At 39.7% G+C, this 15,523-nt stretch overlaps 1 protein-coding gene across 2 annotated transcripts in view; it reads left to right on the forward strand.

The window, feature by feature from the left end:
* The window catches only part of VPS8 (VPS8 subunit of CORVET complex), a 152,432-nt gene that overhangs the window by 68,917 nt on the left and 67,992 nt on the right, over nt 1-15,523 (forward strand). For both annotated transcript variants that reach the window (XM_072121231.1, XM_072121232.1), the window contains 3 exons: nt 2,215-2,437; nt 3,016-3,105; nt 15,099-15,150. In XM_072121231.1, the coding sequence (XP_071977332.1) occupies nt 2,215-2,437; nt 3,016-3,105; nt 15,099-15,150 (365 nt within the window). The remainder of the gene's footprint in view (nt 1-2,214; nt 2,438-3,015; nt 3,106-15,098; nt 15,151-15,523) is intronic.

Genomic DNA, 15,523 nt, shown 5'->3' on the forward strand with positions numbered 1-15,523 from the left:
GTGGGACAATTTTTCATCCCCATACAGTTAGCATATTTCCTCTTTATATATCTGAGAAGCCTTAGGTTACAGAATTGATATTTGTAGTAAAGCAGGAGGAAAAGGCATTTGAAAGGACACCCCAACCAAAATGGAAATGTCCTATGTGCTTCATTTCTATGTGATATGGGATCAGTCTCTCACCCATTACTTTTCTTGCTGTCACTATGTGTCACCGATAACACGCATCTGATCTTCCTGCATGATGGACTGTACAACACAGAATATCCACCATGAAGGGATGAGAGGTTGTAGAAGCATCACAGTTCCTAATATTGATAGGTTCCTTTCACATGTTTAGAAATAAGGAGCTGACATTTGACTCACTTACTGTATACGTATGGTATGGAGAGTATGGATGAAATTCACAGTGCAGCCCCGGTTTGCATCAATAATTTTGCCTCTTACTAGTCATGTGAGGCTGTTCTGAGGCATCATGAAATTGATAGCAAACCATAGTTGGAAAGAATTCTGGGGAATCCAAAATCAAGAAGAATTTTGCAGTAGGTATAGTAGAAGTGCGTAGTTTGATATACAGTTAGGTGGGGAGTACATTGGTGGAGAAAAGTTTATAGTAGTGTAAAAACTAACGCAGGAAAATGAGAATGTCTGACATTGACACTTTGATTTACATTGATTGGAAATAATCATGCGGCTGAAGAACAGCTCTTGTATTACGTAGTGTTACAAACGCTGGCATTTACAATATCAGACTCCGGAAGGGCATAATATTTTCCAGCATCACATGAATGGGGAACCTATTAAAGTGGCAGATGGTGAAGCAGATGAAATTAGAGCAGCTGGATGAGAAGGCGTACAAGTACTGCTCTTACCATGAGATCTGCTCACGTGGCCTGTGATTATAGAGAAGGCCAAGTATTTTCATGCACATGTGAATGGGGTACATTTTCTGGTAACTGACTTAGAAACTCCGCTTGTTCTGAGATGTTATGCTACAGAAATGTCTGAAGTCTCTTAAAGGAACCCTGCCACCATGAAAACGCCTGATCTGCCAGCATCGCATCATGAGATTAGCAGATTGGTATATAGTTTTTTTGGGCAGATATTCACTAACTTTTATTTTGGACATTTCTCATTCTTGCCTTGGCAGCAAACCAGTAGATTGTCAGTAATCTCTGCATGTACACTTGTACAAGGAAGGCTGGCATTCACTGAGTAGCTCCACCCACTGGACTCCTAAGCAGATATTTAGATTAATAAACTGCAAAGTGCTCTGAATCTTTTCTAATAAATGTAAACAGTATATCATTATGTTTAGCTTCTGCATCTCTGTAACATAAATAACTTGTCATAAGTAAGGACAGTATTGGTGGTAGCACATGGGTTCCTTGGGGTCTTTTTTTAACATGTGGAATATTTGTAGTGTATTTTACATGCCCAATGCGGCCATAGATTTTCTACACTGTTTAAGTTGTTTTTTTTAAATATTCTTTGCTGTTACATTGTTGTAGGCGCTCATTATTATTATGAGAAGGTCATAGTAGTAGTTCCTCCACACAATGGATCCATAATACTGTACAGATGTTGACTTTAATCCTGCTTTAATGTTTGTGAATGTAAACCGGCTTTTGGCATTCAACACTTAAAGTTAACCTTGGCACAAACACAGAACTAGACATTAATTTTACTAGTTTCAGTGATTGGGTCTGGGCATCTGGATCTTCAGAGCTGTTCTGTATAGCAACTTTCTTATGTGTGATCCATTTTAAACTGTAAACTCACCTCTGAGTTGAACTAGTAAGGCTGTATCCATATTCCAAAAATTGACAGACTGTTATAGGATATGCCATCATTTGCTGATTGGTGATGATCTGACATCTGGGTACTTAAATTCTTAGTGCAAAGGGACTTCATAAAGCCGGTTTAGGACTACAGCTGTTTTGGAGCATGAAACGCTCCTGGCCACTCACTGTTTAGGGATTTTCTACAATTTTTTGTGCACCCTGCACATGCTGCCTATCTAATTCTCTTGGGGTGGGAAACAATATATTCACTAGATGCAAAAGTACCACCAAGGCTAAAATCACAACTAACCAGCAAGGCTGTATTGATTTGTAAAGCGCTACGGAATTTGATGGCGCTATATAAATAAAGATTATTATTATTATCTGTAAATCACAGCTAATTGAATCGTCTTGTGATTTCTTCTTACAGAGATATCCTCTTCAGTCAAATGTATGATAAACTGAGTGAGAACTGTGTCGCCAAAGGAGTCTTTCTGGAGTGTTTAGAGCCATATCTTCTGCGTGACCAGCTCCCTGGTCTGACCACTCAAGTAATGAAGGACCTTCTCCTCCACTTTCAGGATCGAGGCCTAATGGAGAATGTTGAGGCCTGTATAATACATATGGACATCACAAGCCTTGACATACAGCAGGTATCACGCTGACTTTTTCCGCTCTTCTATGTCTTATTCTACATGATTAGTGACTGTAAAATGAACTTGTGCAAGAACCAGCCCATTAGGGATATCCATTACTTTAGGTATAATGTTCCTTTTCAGCAACACTTATAAAGGGGTTATCCGAGATTAGCAATCAATTAGTGACGGGCTGGGGCAGGCTTTTTATAAAAAAAAAATAAATGTGTACTCACCTCATCCGCTGCTGTTGATGTCCCATGTCACGGTCCGTCTGATCCATGCCCCTGTTTGTTTACAGGGACAAAGAGAGTGCGCTCGGGGAGCTTCCAGCCGGCGCTGGCTTATGGTGACGGATGGAAAGCTCCCCGAGCGCACCCTCTGTGTCCCTGTAAACAAACAGGGGCATGGATCAGATGGACCGTGACATGGGATATCAGCAGCGATGGAGGAGGGTAGTACACATTTTTTTTAAAAAGCCCGCCCAAGCTAATCTCGGATAACCCCTTTAATGCCATAATGTTGTCTTCTGCATCCTTTATTTTATTTATTTGTTTACCTTGGACTACATGTAACAAAAACTATTTTTTTTGTAGATTGTTCAAATGTGTTGGGAGCATAGACTGTATGATGCAATGATCTACGTGTACAATAGTGGGACAAATGACTTTATCAGCCCCATGGAGGTATGAATTGTATTATGTTATTAGAAGTGTATAGAAATGAGTTGATCTGAAGACTTCAAAATGTACTTAAAGGACATCTACCACCAGGATTAAGGATTGTAAACCATGCACACTGACATACTGATGTGTCCCCCTCTGGCAGGATCCATTCTTCTTTAACCCCTAGGCGCACCACGACGTTATACTACGTCCCTGGGGCTAGATGCTTAGCGCACCGGGACGTAGTATAACGTCCAGCTTCTGGGACCGGCTCACGAACGGAGCCGGTACCAGAAGCAGCGGCTGTCAGCTGTCTATCACAGCTGACACCGCGCTGTAACACCCGCGATCGGAGCCGACTCCGATCGCGGGTGTTAACCCCTTACACGCCGCGGTCAAGCATGACCGCGGCGTGTAAGGGTGTTCCTGCTGTGGATCGGATCCCCCGTGCCGCTTACCGGGGGATCCGATCCTCTTCCGGGCAGCTCCGAGGACTGGCATGTGCCCCGGAGCTGCCCGGTCTCCATGGCAGCCAGACCCCTTCCGGGTCTGACTGCAAACTGTCTGAGCATGCGCAAGCTTGCTCAGACAGTTTACACTGCTCTACAATAAAATAGTATTGTAGAGCAGTGTATTGAACTTAAACCAGTGATCAGAGCATCACTGGTTTAAGTTCAAGTATGTATAAGTAAAAAAATGCAAAAACACTTAACACTACACATTATAATAAATAAAAAATAAATACATAAAATATAAGCCCCTAAAATGTCACTTTCCCATAAAAAACTTAATAAAGTATAAAAAACATAAAAACACAAAAAAACCCAGCATATTTGGTATTGCCGCGTCCGTAACAATCTGCATAATAAAACAGAATTGTTACAGGACCCGCACGGTAAACGCCGGAGGAAAAAAACGCAAAAAACGTTCCGAAAAAAGATAATTTTTAATTAATACCCTATAAAAAATGCTCTAAAAAGTGATTTAAAAAATTTTATGCACTCCAAAATAAGCCCACTAAAAAGAACAACTGTTCTCGCAAAAAATAAGCCCCTAACAAGATTTGTCAGCCAAAAAATAAAAAAGTTATGCATATAAAAAGATGGTGATGCTAAAATGAATAAGATTTTCTCCAAATTAGTTTTTATTCAGTACAATTGAATAAAATACACAAAACCCCCACATATTTGGTATCCCTGCGTCCGTAACAATCTGTATAATAAAACAGAATCGTTATTAGATCCGCAAAGTGAACCCCGTAAAAAACAACCTAAAAAAACTCTCTCTGAAAAAGATGATTTTTTATTAATGCCCTTTAAAAATGCTCTAAAAAAAGTGATTTTAAAAAGTTACGCAATCTAAAATAAGACCACTAAAAAGAGCAATCATTCTCGCATAAAATAAGCCCTTAAACAGATTTGTGAGGTGAAAAATAAAAAAGTTATACATATGAAAGACGGTGATGCTAAAATTAACAACAATTTTGCCAAATTACTTTTTATTCAGTAAAAATGGTAAAAAATTAAAAATATATATAAATGAAGTATTTTCATAATCGTGGCGACCCATAGAATAAAAATAATATACTATTTTTATGGTATGGTTAACGGCCAAAAAAAAAAAATCACATAAAAATTTTCCTAAAAATTGATGATTTTCATTTCCTCCACCAACAAAGAGTTAATTAAATCTCACCAATTAGCTATAGATTCCCCCAAAATTATGTACCAGAAAAGTGCATCTCATGTGGCAAAAGAAATAAGCCCCTATAGGTCCTCATTAAAAAAAAGAAAAAAATTATAGCCTGTACAATGTGACATAGCAAATCTGATCTGAATGGCGCCTCCTTCCCTTCTATGCCCGGCCGTGCGCCCATACAGCAGGTTACCAGCACATATGGGGTATCCGTGTACTCGGGAGAAATTGGGTATCAAACTTTGTGGAGCCTTTTTTCTTTTAATCCATTTTAAATGTTTAATTTTCCACCCAAAATGAGTGTATTGTGAAAAAATATTACAATTTGCAGACTCCACCTCCGTTTTGTTTTAACCCCTATAAAACACGTAAAGGGTTAACAAACTTCTTAAAAGTGCTTTTTCATACGTTGAGGGGTGTAGTTTCCACAATGGGGTAATTTACGAGTCTCGCTATTATTTAGGCCTCTCAGTGTCAATTAGAAGTTGAGCAGGTCCATCTAAATACGGGTTTTGGCAATTTTACAAAAAATGTGAAAAATGGCACCCAAATTCTGAGCCTCATAACATTCTAGTAAAATATGTGGAATCTTAAAAAACCATGCCAGCATAAAGCAGACACTTGGGAAATGTAAGTTATGAATTTATTTGGGTGCTTTGACTATCTGCATCAAAAGTAGAGAATTTAGAACGTTGAAAATAAAGAATTTTTCAAAATTTTTGCCAAATTTTGTTTTTTTTCATAATTAAACGCAAAAGATATCATCCAAATTTTTAAACTAATTTGAAGTAAAATGTGTCACGAGAAAACAATCTCAAAATCCCCTGGATATCTCATAGCGTTCCAAAACTATAACCACTTATAGTGACACAGGACAGATTTGAAAAATGGGGCCGCGTCCTTAAGGCCAAAATAGGCTGTGTCCCCTAGGGGTTAACAGCCTGACCTTTTTGTTTTTTCATTTCCATTTTTCACTCCCCACCATCAAAAGAGCTCTGTAACAGCTTGTTTTCTGCATAACAAATTGCACCTCATAGTGGTGGTATTTAATATCCATGCTGTTTCCTTGTGAGCTTGGATTTTACAGCTTTCACCATGCACCCCAAATGACATGTCTACCTTATTCTTTGGTTCAGTGCGATCACGGGGATAACAAATTTGTATAGGTTTTATAATGTTTTAATACATTTGCAAAAATGAAAACCTTTCCATCTACTGGCGCTAATAACTTTTTCATACTTTGGTGTATGGAGCTGTGGGTGGTGTCATTTTTGGCGACTTTTGATTACTTTTTCAATGCTTCTGTTTTTAGGACTGTACAACCTTATGATCACTTTTTATCAAATTTTTATATTTTTCAAAATGGCAAAAAAGTGGCATTTTCGACTTCAGGCGCTAATTTTTTTTAAAAAAAATTTTAAGTTTTTTTTTTTTTTTTACATTTTTATTTTTACTATTTTTCAGACTCCCTAGGGTACTTTAACCCTAGGTTGTCTGATTGATCCTACCATATACTGCCATACTACAGTATGGCAGTATATGGGGATTTTCCTCATTCATTACAATGGGTTAAAACTAGACAGCATTGGTGCTTCGAAAGACCCGAACGACCGCTCCCCGGTGACATCAGAGCGAGCTACGATCTCCACCAAGATGGTGGCGCCCATGCGCCGCCATCTTTATGAAGCTGCCAGAAGCTTTGACAGTGGCGATGTACGGGATAGCACCGATCGCCTGTGTTACCGGTAAGACTTACCGGCTACGGAGAGGGCTCAGCCCGTGATCCCTCTCCATCTACCCGCAGCCGAGGTGCTATTAAGTCATGGGTCGTTAAAGGGTTAAGCTTCCTATGCTTTTATTTTTTTAAGTGTTTATTTATGCATTTTTAACTTTTTGTTGTATCATTCTCTTTTATTGAGTAAAATATGACATAGATTCAAAAAGTCAAATCATGTAAAGCAAAGTACATCATACAAATAATTTCTCACACGCGCAGGCGTGAGGACATGAACAGGCAAGTTAAATACAATTGTATGGTATTAGTTTGATTTTTTAACTTTTTTTATATAAAAGAACACAATGACAAAATAAACTTGTCACAGGCTAAGTACATACTTAACAAAAGTATGATACATAGATTCAATAACTAACACATCGTAACACAAAGATTCCTCATGTGCCGAGCAAAAGAGCGAAACACAATATTAAATGGCATTACACCGCAAACCACATACATACAAGCATTCCTTCATACATACGCCCCCCCCCCTTTCGTAGCATGTAAGTGGGCTTGGTTTTCAATCCTTGATCCTGGTGGTAGATGTACATTTAGTTTAGTTGAATTGAATCCATCTCTTTTATAGCAAAGCAATTGGGATGCTAACTATATTGATATGCAACTTTGCTTTAAAATCCTGTGGTTTGGGATTTATAAGCTGCCGCGATGATGTATTTTGCCAACATGCGACATTACAGTAGACAACCACTGGCCACTGACATACCTCACACTATTATGCAGGGCCCTGGCAAGTCACCAGTACAGTGGTATAAAGATGTCATATTCAATGACTCAAATATTTCTGGTAATACATTGTGTGATTAGCCTAAGGCTATGGGTGAAGTGATCATATTCTTATATCACATCACTAAAAAACTAAAATGTGTTTCAAGTCCCATAGGACAATGAGTAACCCCTTAGGGACGTGGCCATTTTGGTTTTTCATTTTCATTTTTCACTCCCCATCTTCAAAAATCTGCAACTTTTTTATTAATATATTTTGATCTGACATTTTGGGACGCGGTGATACCTAATGTGTTTATGATTTTTACTGTTTATTTTTATATCAGTTCTAGGGAAAGGGGGGTGATTTAAACTTTTACTCTTTTTTAGAATTTTTTCATAATTTTTAAAAAAAATTTTAAACATTATTTTAGATCCTTTAGGTTAATTTAACCCTCCAGGGTCCGATTACTAATACTATATACTGCAATACTACTGTATTGCAGTATATAGCTATTTTGCTATGATTTCTAATAGCTTGCCATCTGAACTGTACATGGCAAGCCTACGAGTCTCAATGAGACTGTAGGCTGCCATAGCAACTGACCAGCCAAGATGGCGGCACTCATATAACGGTAAGTTAGGTGCCGGGGTCGGGTTCGACCGCGGCAGCAACAGGCGGGTGTTGGCTGTATTATACAGCCGTCACCCACTGTGTATGGAGAGAGCTCAGCTCGTAAGCTCTCTCTATACACCCTTGGTAGCACGAGGATAATATAGGTTGTCCTCAGTCGCGAAGGTGCTAAGGGAACCTGTTAGCAGAAATTTGTCCTAATATATATTACTACCAGTATGTTGTCATGCAGCTGAATACCTTCTAGATCAGTGGTTCTTAACCTTTCTAATGCTGTGACCCCAAAAAATGCAATAAAATCGTGGCTCCGATGGCTTTAGGAGACCCCTGTGTTTTGGTCGTTCGACCCCCGCCAGGGTCGCGACCCACAGGTTGAGAACCGCTGTTCTAGATCAAGTTTCTTTCATGGTCCAGTGTAGTAGCCTCTCCTAGAAAATCTACTTTGAAGTTGAATTGGTTGTATAAAGTCATGGTGGTGGACATTTTAATACTTAATTCAAGCTCTCTCCTTCTCAGAATGCCACATTTATTGTAATTGATGGTCCTGCACCCAGAAGAATCACTAACCAGATCTTCAGTTCTGTGCATGATGTAAATCACAGGGGAGGAGGCGTTCTGAGGTTGGGAGACGTCTGTGTTAAACTCTCCGCCTCCTTGACTTTATGCAACCAATTTACGTCTCACTGCAAAGTTGAATTTGTAGATGATGGAATCACGCTGGGCCATTAAAGAAGCATGATCTACAAGATGATTTGTTGTAAAGCCAACAAACTGGTAATCGTTTATTAAGCCAATTTCTCATGACAGGTTCCCTTTAACAACAACAAATTACTTTTTATGCAAGAAACAATTAGTCTTTATTTGAATAATTATCTCACAGGATAGAAACAAATTTAAAAAGGAAAAATGCTGCCACAACCACTAATAAATGCAAAAGTAGAAGGTTGGGAGGGCACTCGCCACAAGACCGTCATGCAGTTCCTTCAGACACATGCCTTTATTAAGGAAGTTACATGCTGCATCATCTCCCCTGGTATGTAACTACCTTTTATTAATAAAGGAATGTGTCTGAAGGAACTGTGAAAATGACCCATAAATCTAGAGATCACCTAGTGAGAAAAGGGGAAGGCATTACTAAATACATAACTATACAGAGATGATACAGACCAGGAATGTTTCTAGGGGCTTTGGTGATCCTCCATTTCAATATAACCCAAGCCTTCTGGCTGAGGCCTCTATATACTGCAGAGGGGCTAGGGAAGGGGTGTCAAATTCAATAACAACGAGGGCCACATCAGCTTAATGGTTGTATTTAATGGGATGATTATACTTGTAACGGTGCATTCACACGGACGCATAAGGGATGTACCTTATATACTTGAGTATAAGCCAAGGCCCCTAATTTTACCACCAAAACCTATTGAAAACCTATTGTCTTGAGTATAAGCCGAGGGGGGGGGGGGATGCATTGGTCATGGCCTCCCAGTCTATAGCCAATTCCCTGTAGTATATAGCCAGCCAGTCCCCTGTAGTATATAGCCAAACCCCTTTAGTATATAGCCAGCCAGCCTCCTTTAGTATACAGCCAGTCAACCCCCTTTAGTATGCAGCTAGTCAGCCCCCTTTAGTATGCAGCCAGTCAGCCCCCTTTAGTATGCAGCCAGTCAGCCCCCTTTAGTATGCAGCCAGTCAGCCCCCTTTAGTATGCAGCCAGTCAGCCCCCTTTAGTATGCGGCCAGTCAGCCCCCTTTAGTATGCGGCCAGTCAGCCCCCTTTAGTATACGGCCAGCCAGCCCCCTTTAGTATACGGCCAGCCAGCCCCCTTTAGTATACGGCCAGCCAGCCCCCTTTAGTATAAGGCCAGCCAGCCCCCTTTAGTATAAGGCCAGCCAGCCCCCTTTAGTATAAGGCCAGCCAGCCCCCTTTAGTATAAGGCCAGCCAGACCCCTTTAGTATAAGGCCAGCCAGACCCCTTTAGTATAAGGCCAGCCAGACCCCTTTAGTATAAGGCCAGCCAGACCCCTTTAGTATAAGGCCAGCCAGACCCCTTTAGTATAGCCAGCCAGCTCCAAGTTTGCCCAATACATAAATAAACTTACATACTCACATTCCGGCACTCCCCATGCTCGGCGTGGCTCCCCATTGCTCCTGTCCCTGCGGCTCCTCTTTCTTCTCTCTGCTGTATTAGCAGAGGAGCGGCCATGCGCTCTGCCAGCTAATACAGAAGAGAGAAGAAAGAAGAGGAGCCGCAGGGATGGGAGCATTGGGAGAGCTTGGAGCTTATATTTTTTATACTCTCAAGCGGAGGTGGGGTTTTTCAGCATATTTTTTGTTCTGAAATAACTCTGCTTTTACACAAGTCTATACGGTACATTTGTGGCGAGCCCGGGCGCCATAGACAACTTTGGTGGTCGTATATGCGGCTGTAAATTTGTGGTTGTATATACGTCCCTTATACATTTGTGTGCATGGGCTCTTAGACTGTAGAAATGTAATGTTCTTCTTTGAACTACTCCTCTTGCCCAACACCCATCCTCCTCACCGCCACTGGCTCTAACATTTGGGGCATGGAGAGAGGTAGCTGACTTGTAAGGACACCACATGAGCTTTATGTGCTAGGACCTGTGATAGACCAGGAGCTCCAATAAAGAGCGGGTCATGGCTATTCTGGCACCTATTCTAAAGGCTGAATCTGGTTCTTGCATGCTTCGAACCCTGTGAACCAGATTAAAGGAGATGGCGAGGCAGATTTGGACAAATGTACCTTAGACTTTAAAGCTTTAGTTCTGTAAAAAAAACAATTTGCATAAAATATATTTGGATAATGTTAGAAACTAAAGAAAAAATATATAAAAGTTGATGCAGCATGAAAAACTTGAAAGGGTATTTGAAATTAGTTCTAATATAGTTTTTTTCCTATCAGCGGGTCCTTTTATCTCTGTTGGACCAGCTGTCATAGGAACTAATGAATCCGCATGGGTTTGAACTGCTCTGGATCAGAGATTGGACTTTGTCGCCAATTACTACCATGCTGTAAACAGGCATTGAATTTGTCTCTGAGGTTCAGAGCGATATAATGTCTTCTAGACATCAGGCTTGTTTTCTTTGTTAAATCTGCCCAGACGGCATAGTATGGGCACAGCATACTACAGATTTTAAGCAGCTTATGTATGTGAAACGACATGGATAATTTGCAAGACTTTGCATCATGTAAATATTACTGGGATTATTATTCCTTGTGTATAATTCACATGTGGCATATTTTTCAATTCTGGATTTGTCCGTAATGAATCCACAGCAAAAACCTTTGTGCAACGATTAGTTGCTGTAACAGCCCTTAACCCGTATCAAAGATCCCATAGCTCACAGCATGATCTTTATTAGACCCCCGGTCTTTTACAAATCTAGGAGCTTTCCAATGTACTGCAATATGGTAGTATTGCAGTATATTGGATGAGGGATCAGGAAAAAAAACGAATGAAAAAAGCTAAAAATAACATCAGTCAATTATAAACATGTTCATTATCTCAAAATGACCAATCTATCAAAACATAAAATGATATTCCCTTGCATTGCCCCCTGTATCGAAAAAGAAAAATTGCCATTTCGCCACAGATAAAAGTTTGAATAAACTTTTGCAAAAAAATGACACCTTACTCAGTATGAAAAATCAGAATATGGCAGTAATGGAAAAATATTTCTTTAAAGTTTTAAATTTTTTTTTGTAAGGAAATAAAACGTGAACAAATAACTATATAAATTTGGTTTCTACATAATCATACTGACCCAAAAATTAAATGGGGACGGCTTTATTTGAAACACACACGAAAGGCGTAAATATGAAGTGCGTAAGAAAAAAAAAAAAGTTGTTAAAGTGGTATTCCAGTAATGGAATAATTCATATACAAGTGGGATCTTAAAATATAAGCGAATATGTCATTAGTTATTTAAAATTTTGCTACCTTTAGCAGAAAAATGCTATAGACCAGTGATGGCGAACCTTTTGGAGACAGAGTGCTCAACTACAACCAAACTCCACTTATTTTCCTGTGAAGCGCCAACATGGCATTTGAAGCAGTAACTTATTGCTACCTGTTCTTCTACATCTTTCAATTGTATCGCCCCCCTGAGGCAACAAATACAGTTGAAAGAAGGAGAGCAAATTGAGACTCTTGTTGTAGCTTCTATCCAGGGTCTCTCTGAAGAGGAAAAATGATTGGTCCAGCAGGATGACCTTCAAAGACATTACAGTTCTGTTAACACCTCACTTTTCCCGCAGTTCCTAACAGCCAATGAAGTTTTGCTTTAAAATAGCGCTGAGAGCAGCATCTCTTAAGTTGCCTGGGACTTGGTGGATTTGGTCCTATTTGGTGAACTCTGTCCTGGGGTGATGGTCTGAGTGCCCACAGAGATGGCTCCGAATGCCACTTCTGGCACCCGTGCCATAGGTTCGCCACCACTGCTATAGACAATGCCAGGAAAATCCCCATATACTGCCATACTGTAGTATGGCAGTAAATGGTAGGATCAATCAGACAACCTAGGCTTAAAGTACCCTAGGGCAGTGATGGCGAACCTTTTGGAGACAGAGTGCCCAAGCTGCAACCAAAACTCACTTATATGTCGCAAAGTGCCAACATGACAATTAAAGCAGTAACTGATTGATCCCTGCTGTATCACAGGTTTTAATCGTATTGGCGTCCTGAGTTCACCAATACAATAGAAAGATGGATTGTAGCTTCCCACCAGGGTCCCTGAAGAGAAAGAATCAGGAGACCCAGAGCAGGAGCTCCAATAACAATCCATCTCTATCCACACCTTCTTGCTTCTCCTTTAGTCCTGGCAGCCAAATAGACCTGAGCATGGCACGTCCTGGGCTTTATTGGATCATAGAAGAAAGCCTTTAGTCCTCGCTGGCAAACTCTGTGTTGGGGTGAAGGCCTGGGTGCCCACAGAAAGGGCTCCGAGTGCCACCTCTGGCACCCGTGCCATAGGTTCGCCACCACTGCCCTAGGGGGTCTGAAAAATAGTAAATAAAATATAAAATAAAAAAGGAAAAAAATTGTTTTTTAAAAAAACTTGGAAAATTTCAAATCACCCCCTTTCCCTAGAATTCTTATAAATAAACAGTAAAAATCATAAACAAGTTGGGTATTGCCGCGTCCCAAAATGCCTGATCTATCAAAATATAACACCGGGTTTTCATGCCGTTTAACCTCGTAAAGGATAATAGCGGCCAAAATCGAAAATGGCACTTTTTGCCATTTTGAAAAATATTTAAAAATTCAATAAAATGTGATCAAAAGGCTGTAAAGTTCTAAAACTAGAAGCCTTGAAAACATCTTTTAAAGGCGCAAAAAAATGACACCATCCACAGCTGCAAACTTCAAGTATAAAAAAGTTATTAGAGCCATAATTTTTTTTTTTTTTTGTACCGGAGGTTTTAATTTTTGTAAATGTATGAAAGCATTGTAAAACCTATACTAGTTTGGCGCCATCTTGGAGATGAGGCGGTAAAATTTTGGGAATTGAAAAATCTAACTATTTAAAGGGGTAGTACAAACGAACGCGGACCAGCTCCAGGATCAAGTATCCATAAAATCTTCAATGTTTATTTTGAATTTCAGATAAAAGCTTTACATCCGAACAGGAGTCCAAATACAAGTCAGGAAATATCGCCTACGCGTTTCGAATAGATACACTATTCTTAATCATGGCTAAGTTTACTTACAACAATCATGGTCTTTATGTGGTGGCGGAGCCTGTCCCACAACCGGAAATGATTTCACAATCAGAATCAGCTGCGGAGGGGGCTCGGCAATTGTAGTACGTTTCAGTGCATGGCTATAGAAAAGGTGTTTAGACTGATTCGCCGTGGTGACCATAAACGTAAATTATACAATCGGGAGACGTTTTGGATATTTTCCCTAGACACTAGAGTCCCGAAAGAGTTAAACAAAAGGGTTGACGTGATATGTCAGTATTGATAAGTATAGTACATATATACTTACCTCTTTGTTCATGCATTGGGTCCTCTATGTTTTTAGTATTATGACTAGTGTATGTTTTAATAATTGCTAAATGTAAAAAGTTATGTTTAAAAACTTTTAAATTGTTTACGGTGCCGAGCCCCCTCCGCAGCTGATTCTGATTGTTTGATCATTTCCGGTTGTGGGACAGGCTCCGCCACCACATAAAGACCATGATTGTTGTAAGTAAACTTAGCCATGATTAAGAATAGTGTATCTATTCGAAACGCGTAGGCGATATTTCCTGACTTGTATGTGGACTCCTGTTCGGATGTAAAGCTTTTATCTGAAATTCAAAATAAACATTGAAGATTTTATGGATACTTGATCCTGGAGCTGGTCCGTGTTCGTTTGTACTAGTATCATACTCCAAAAGAAGCTGGAGAGACCGTGCTGGATCATGCCGTCAGGGAATTAATCTGCATTCCAGGTGAGCTGATTTACAATTTTTTGCTGTGGACATTATTTAAAGGGGTATTCCCATCTGTGCATTCACATTTAATTAAATTCATTTGTCATATGTAAACATTTCTTCAATTGGATGTTATAAAAAAAAATGTTCCTGTGTGAAGATAATTTCTCATAAATGTAGCCATGTTGTCCCTTAGAAACGAGATGGCTTCCTCAGATACGACCACCTCACACTCTGGCAGCGGTGGCCAGACATGCCCTATAGAGTCCTTCCGGGCCACCAAGGTTCAACAATCATTACCACAGGACAGCTATAGGACATGCAGTAACTCCTCGGACATTTAATATTCAGAAACTTTTTGTTTCTTTATGCAATCCCTCCAGCAGAGGTGGCCGTAGCCAAGGACACAGTCTTGTTTCTGAGGGACCATATGACTACATTTATGAGAAATTATCTTCACACAGGAACATTTTTTTTTTCATAACATCTAATTGAAGAAACCCCTTTAAGCTCCATTTTGCTACTAATGACATTGAGTTTTGTTATATTCATTTATTCATTGCATCATTGGTTTTTGTATCAGATGGTCATATTGCCTTCAAGGGGTTACAAAATACATTAAAATTTTAATGAATATGAAAGTGTATAAAGGTTTTTGAAATTCTAGACTTTATTTAACTTTTAATAGGTAATTGTGTGGTTTACACAGTCTTCTGACTTATTATTCTATTTTTACTTATTTAGAAACTATTTAAATCCATTTCGGCATCTGTCAGCTCTGGGAAGTCTTTGACAGGTATGTGCAAATGTGATGTTAAATGATGTGACATTGAATGCTGGATTTTCCCTCCTAGTGTGTGTCTCTGCATAATGATAAAGCCACTGACAAGTTAAGGGAATAACATGGCTCATCTAATTGCATTGCCTGTCAGGGGGTGCGACATCTAAGGGGGCTATTTAACAGTACACTACACAGCAACATGTGTCTTGTGACAACAAATCTGAAAAGTTAAGTTGCCAAAAACACTTGTGTACCGGCTGCTTCACGTATATTTTAAAGCTTAAAAAATCAGTTAGGTGCCTGAACATTCAGTGCATCACAGTTACAGGCTGCGTGACTACAGGCTGGTAAGTGGTCCCATGGTCATCAATATTAGATCCAAGTGCTG

Source organism: Engystomops pustulosus, chromosome 8, assembly GCF_040894005.1.
Source record: "Engystomops pustulosus chromosome 8, aEngPut4.maternal, whole genome shotgun sequence".
Lineage (NCBI taxonomy): Eukaryota > Metazoa > Chordata > Amphibia > Anura > Leptodactylidae > Engystomops > Engystomops pustulosus.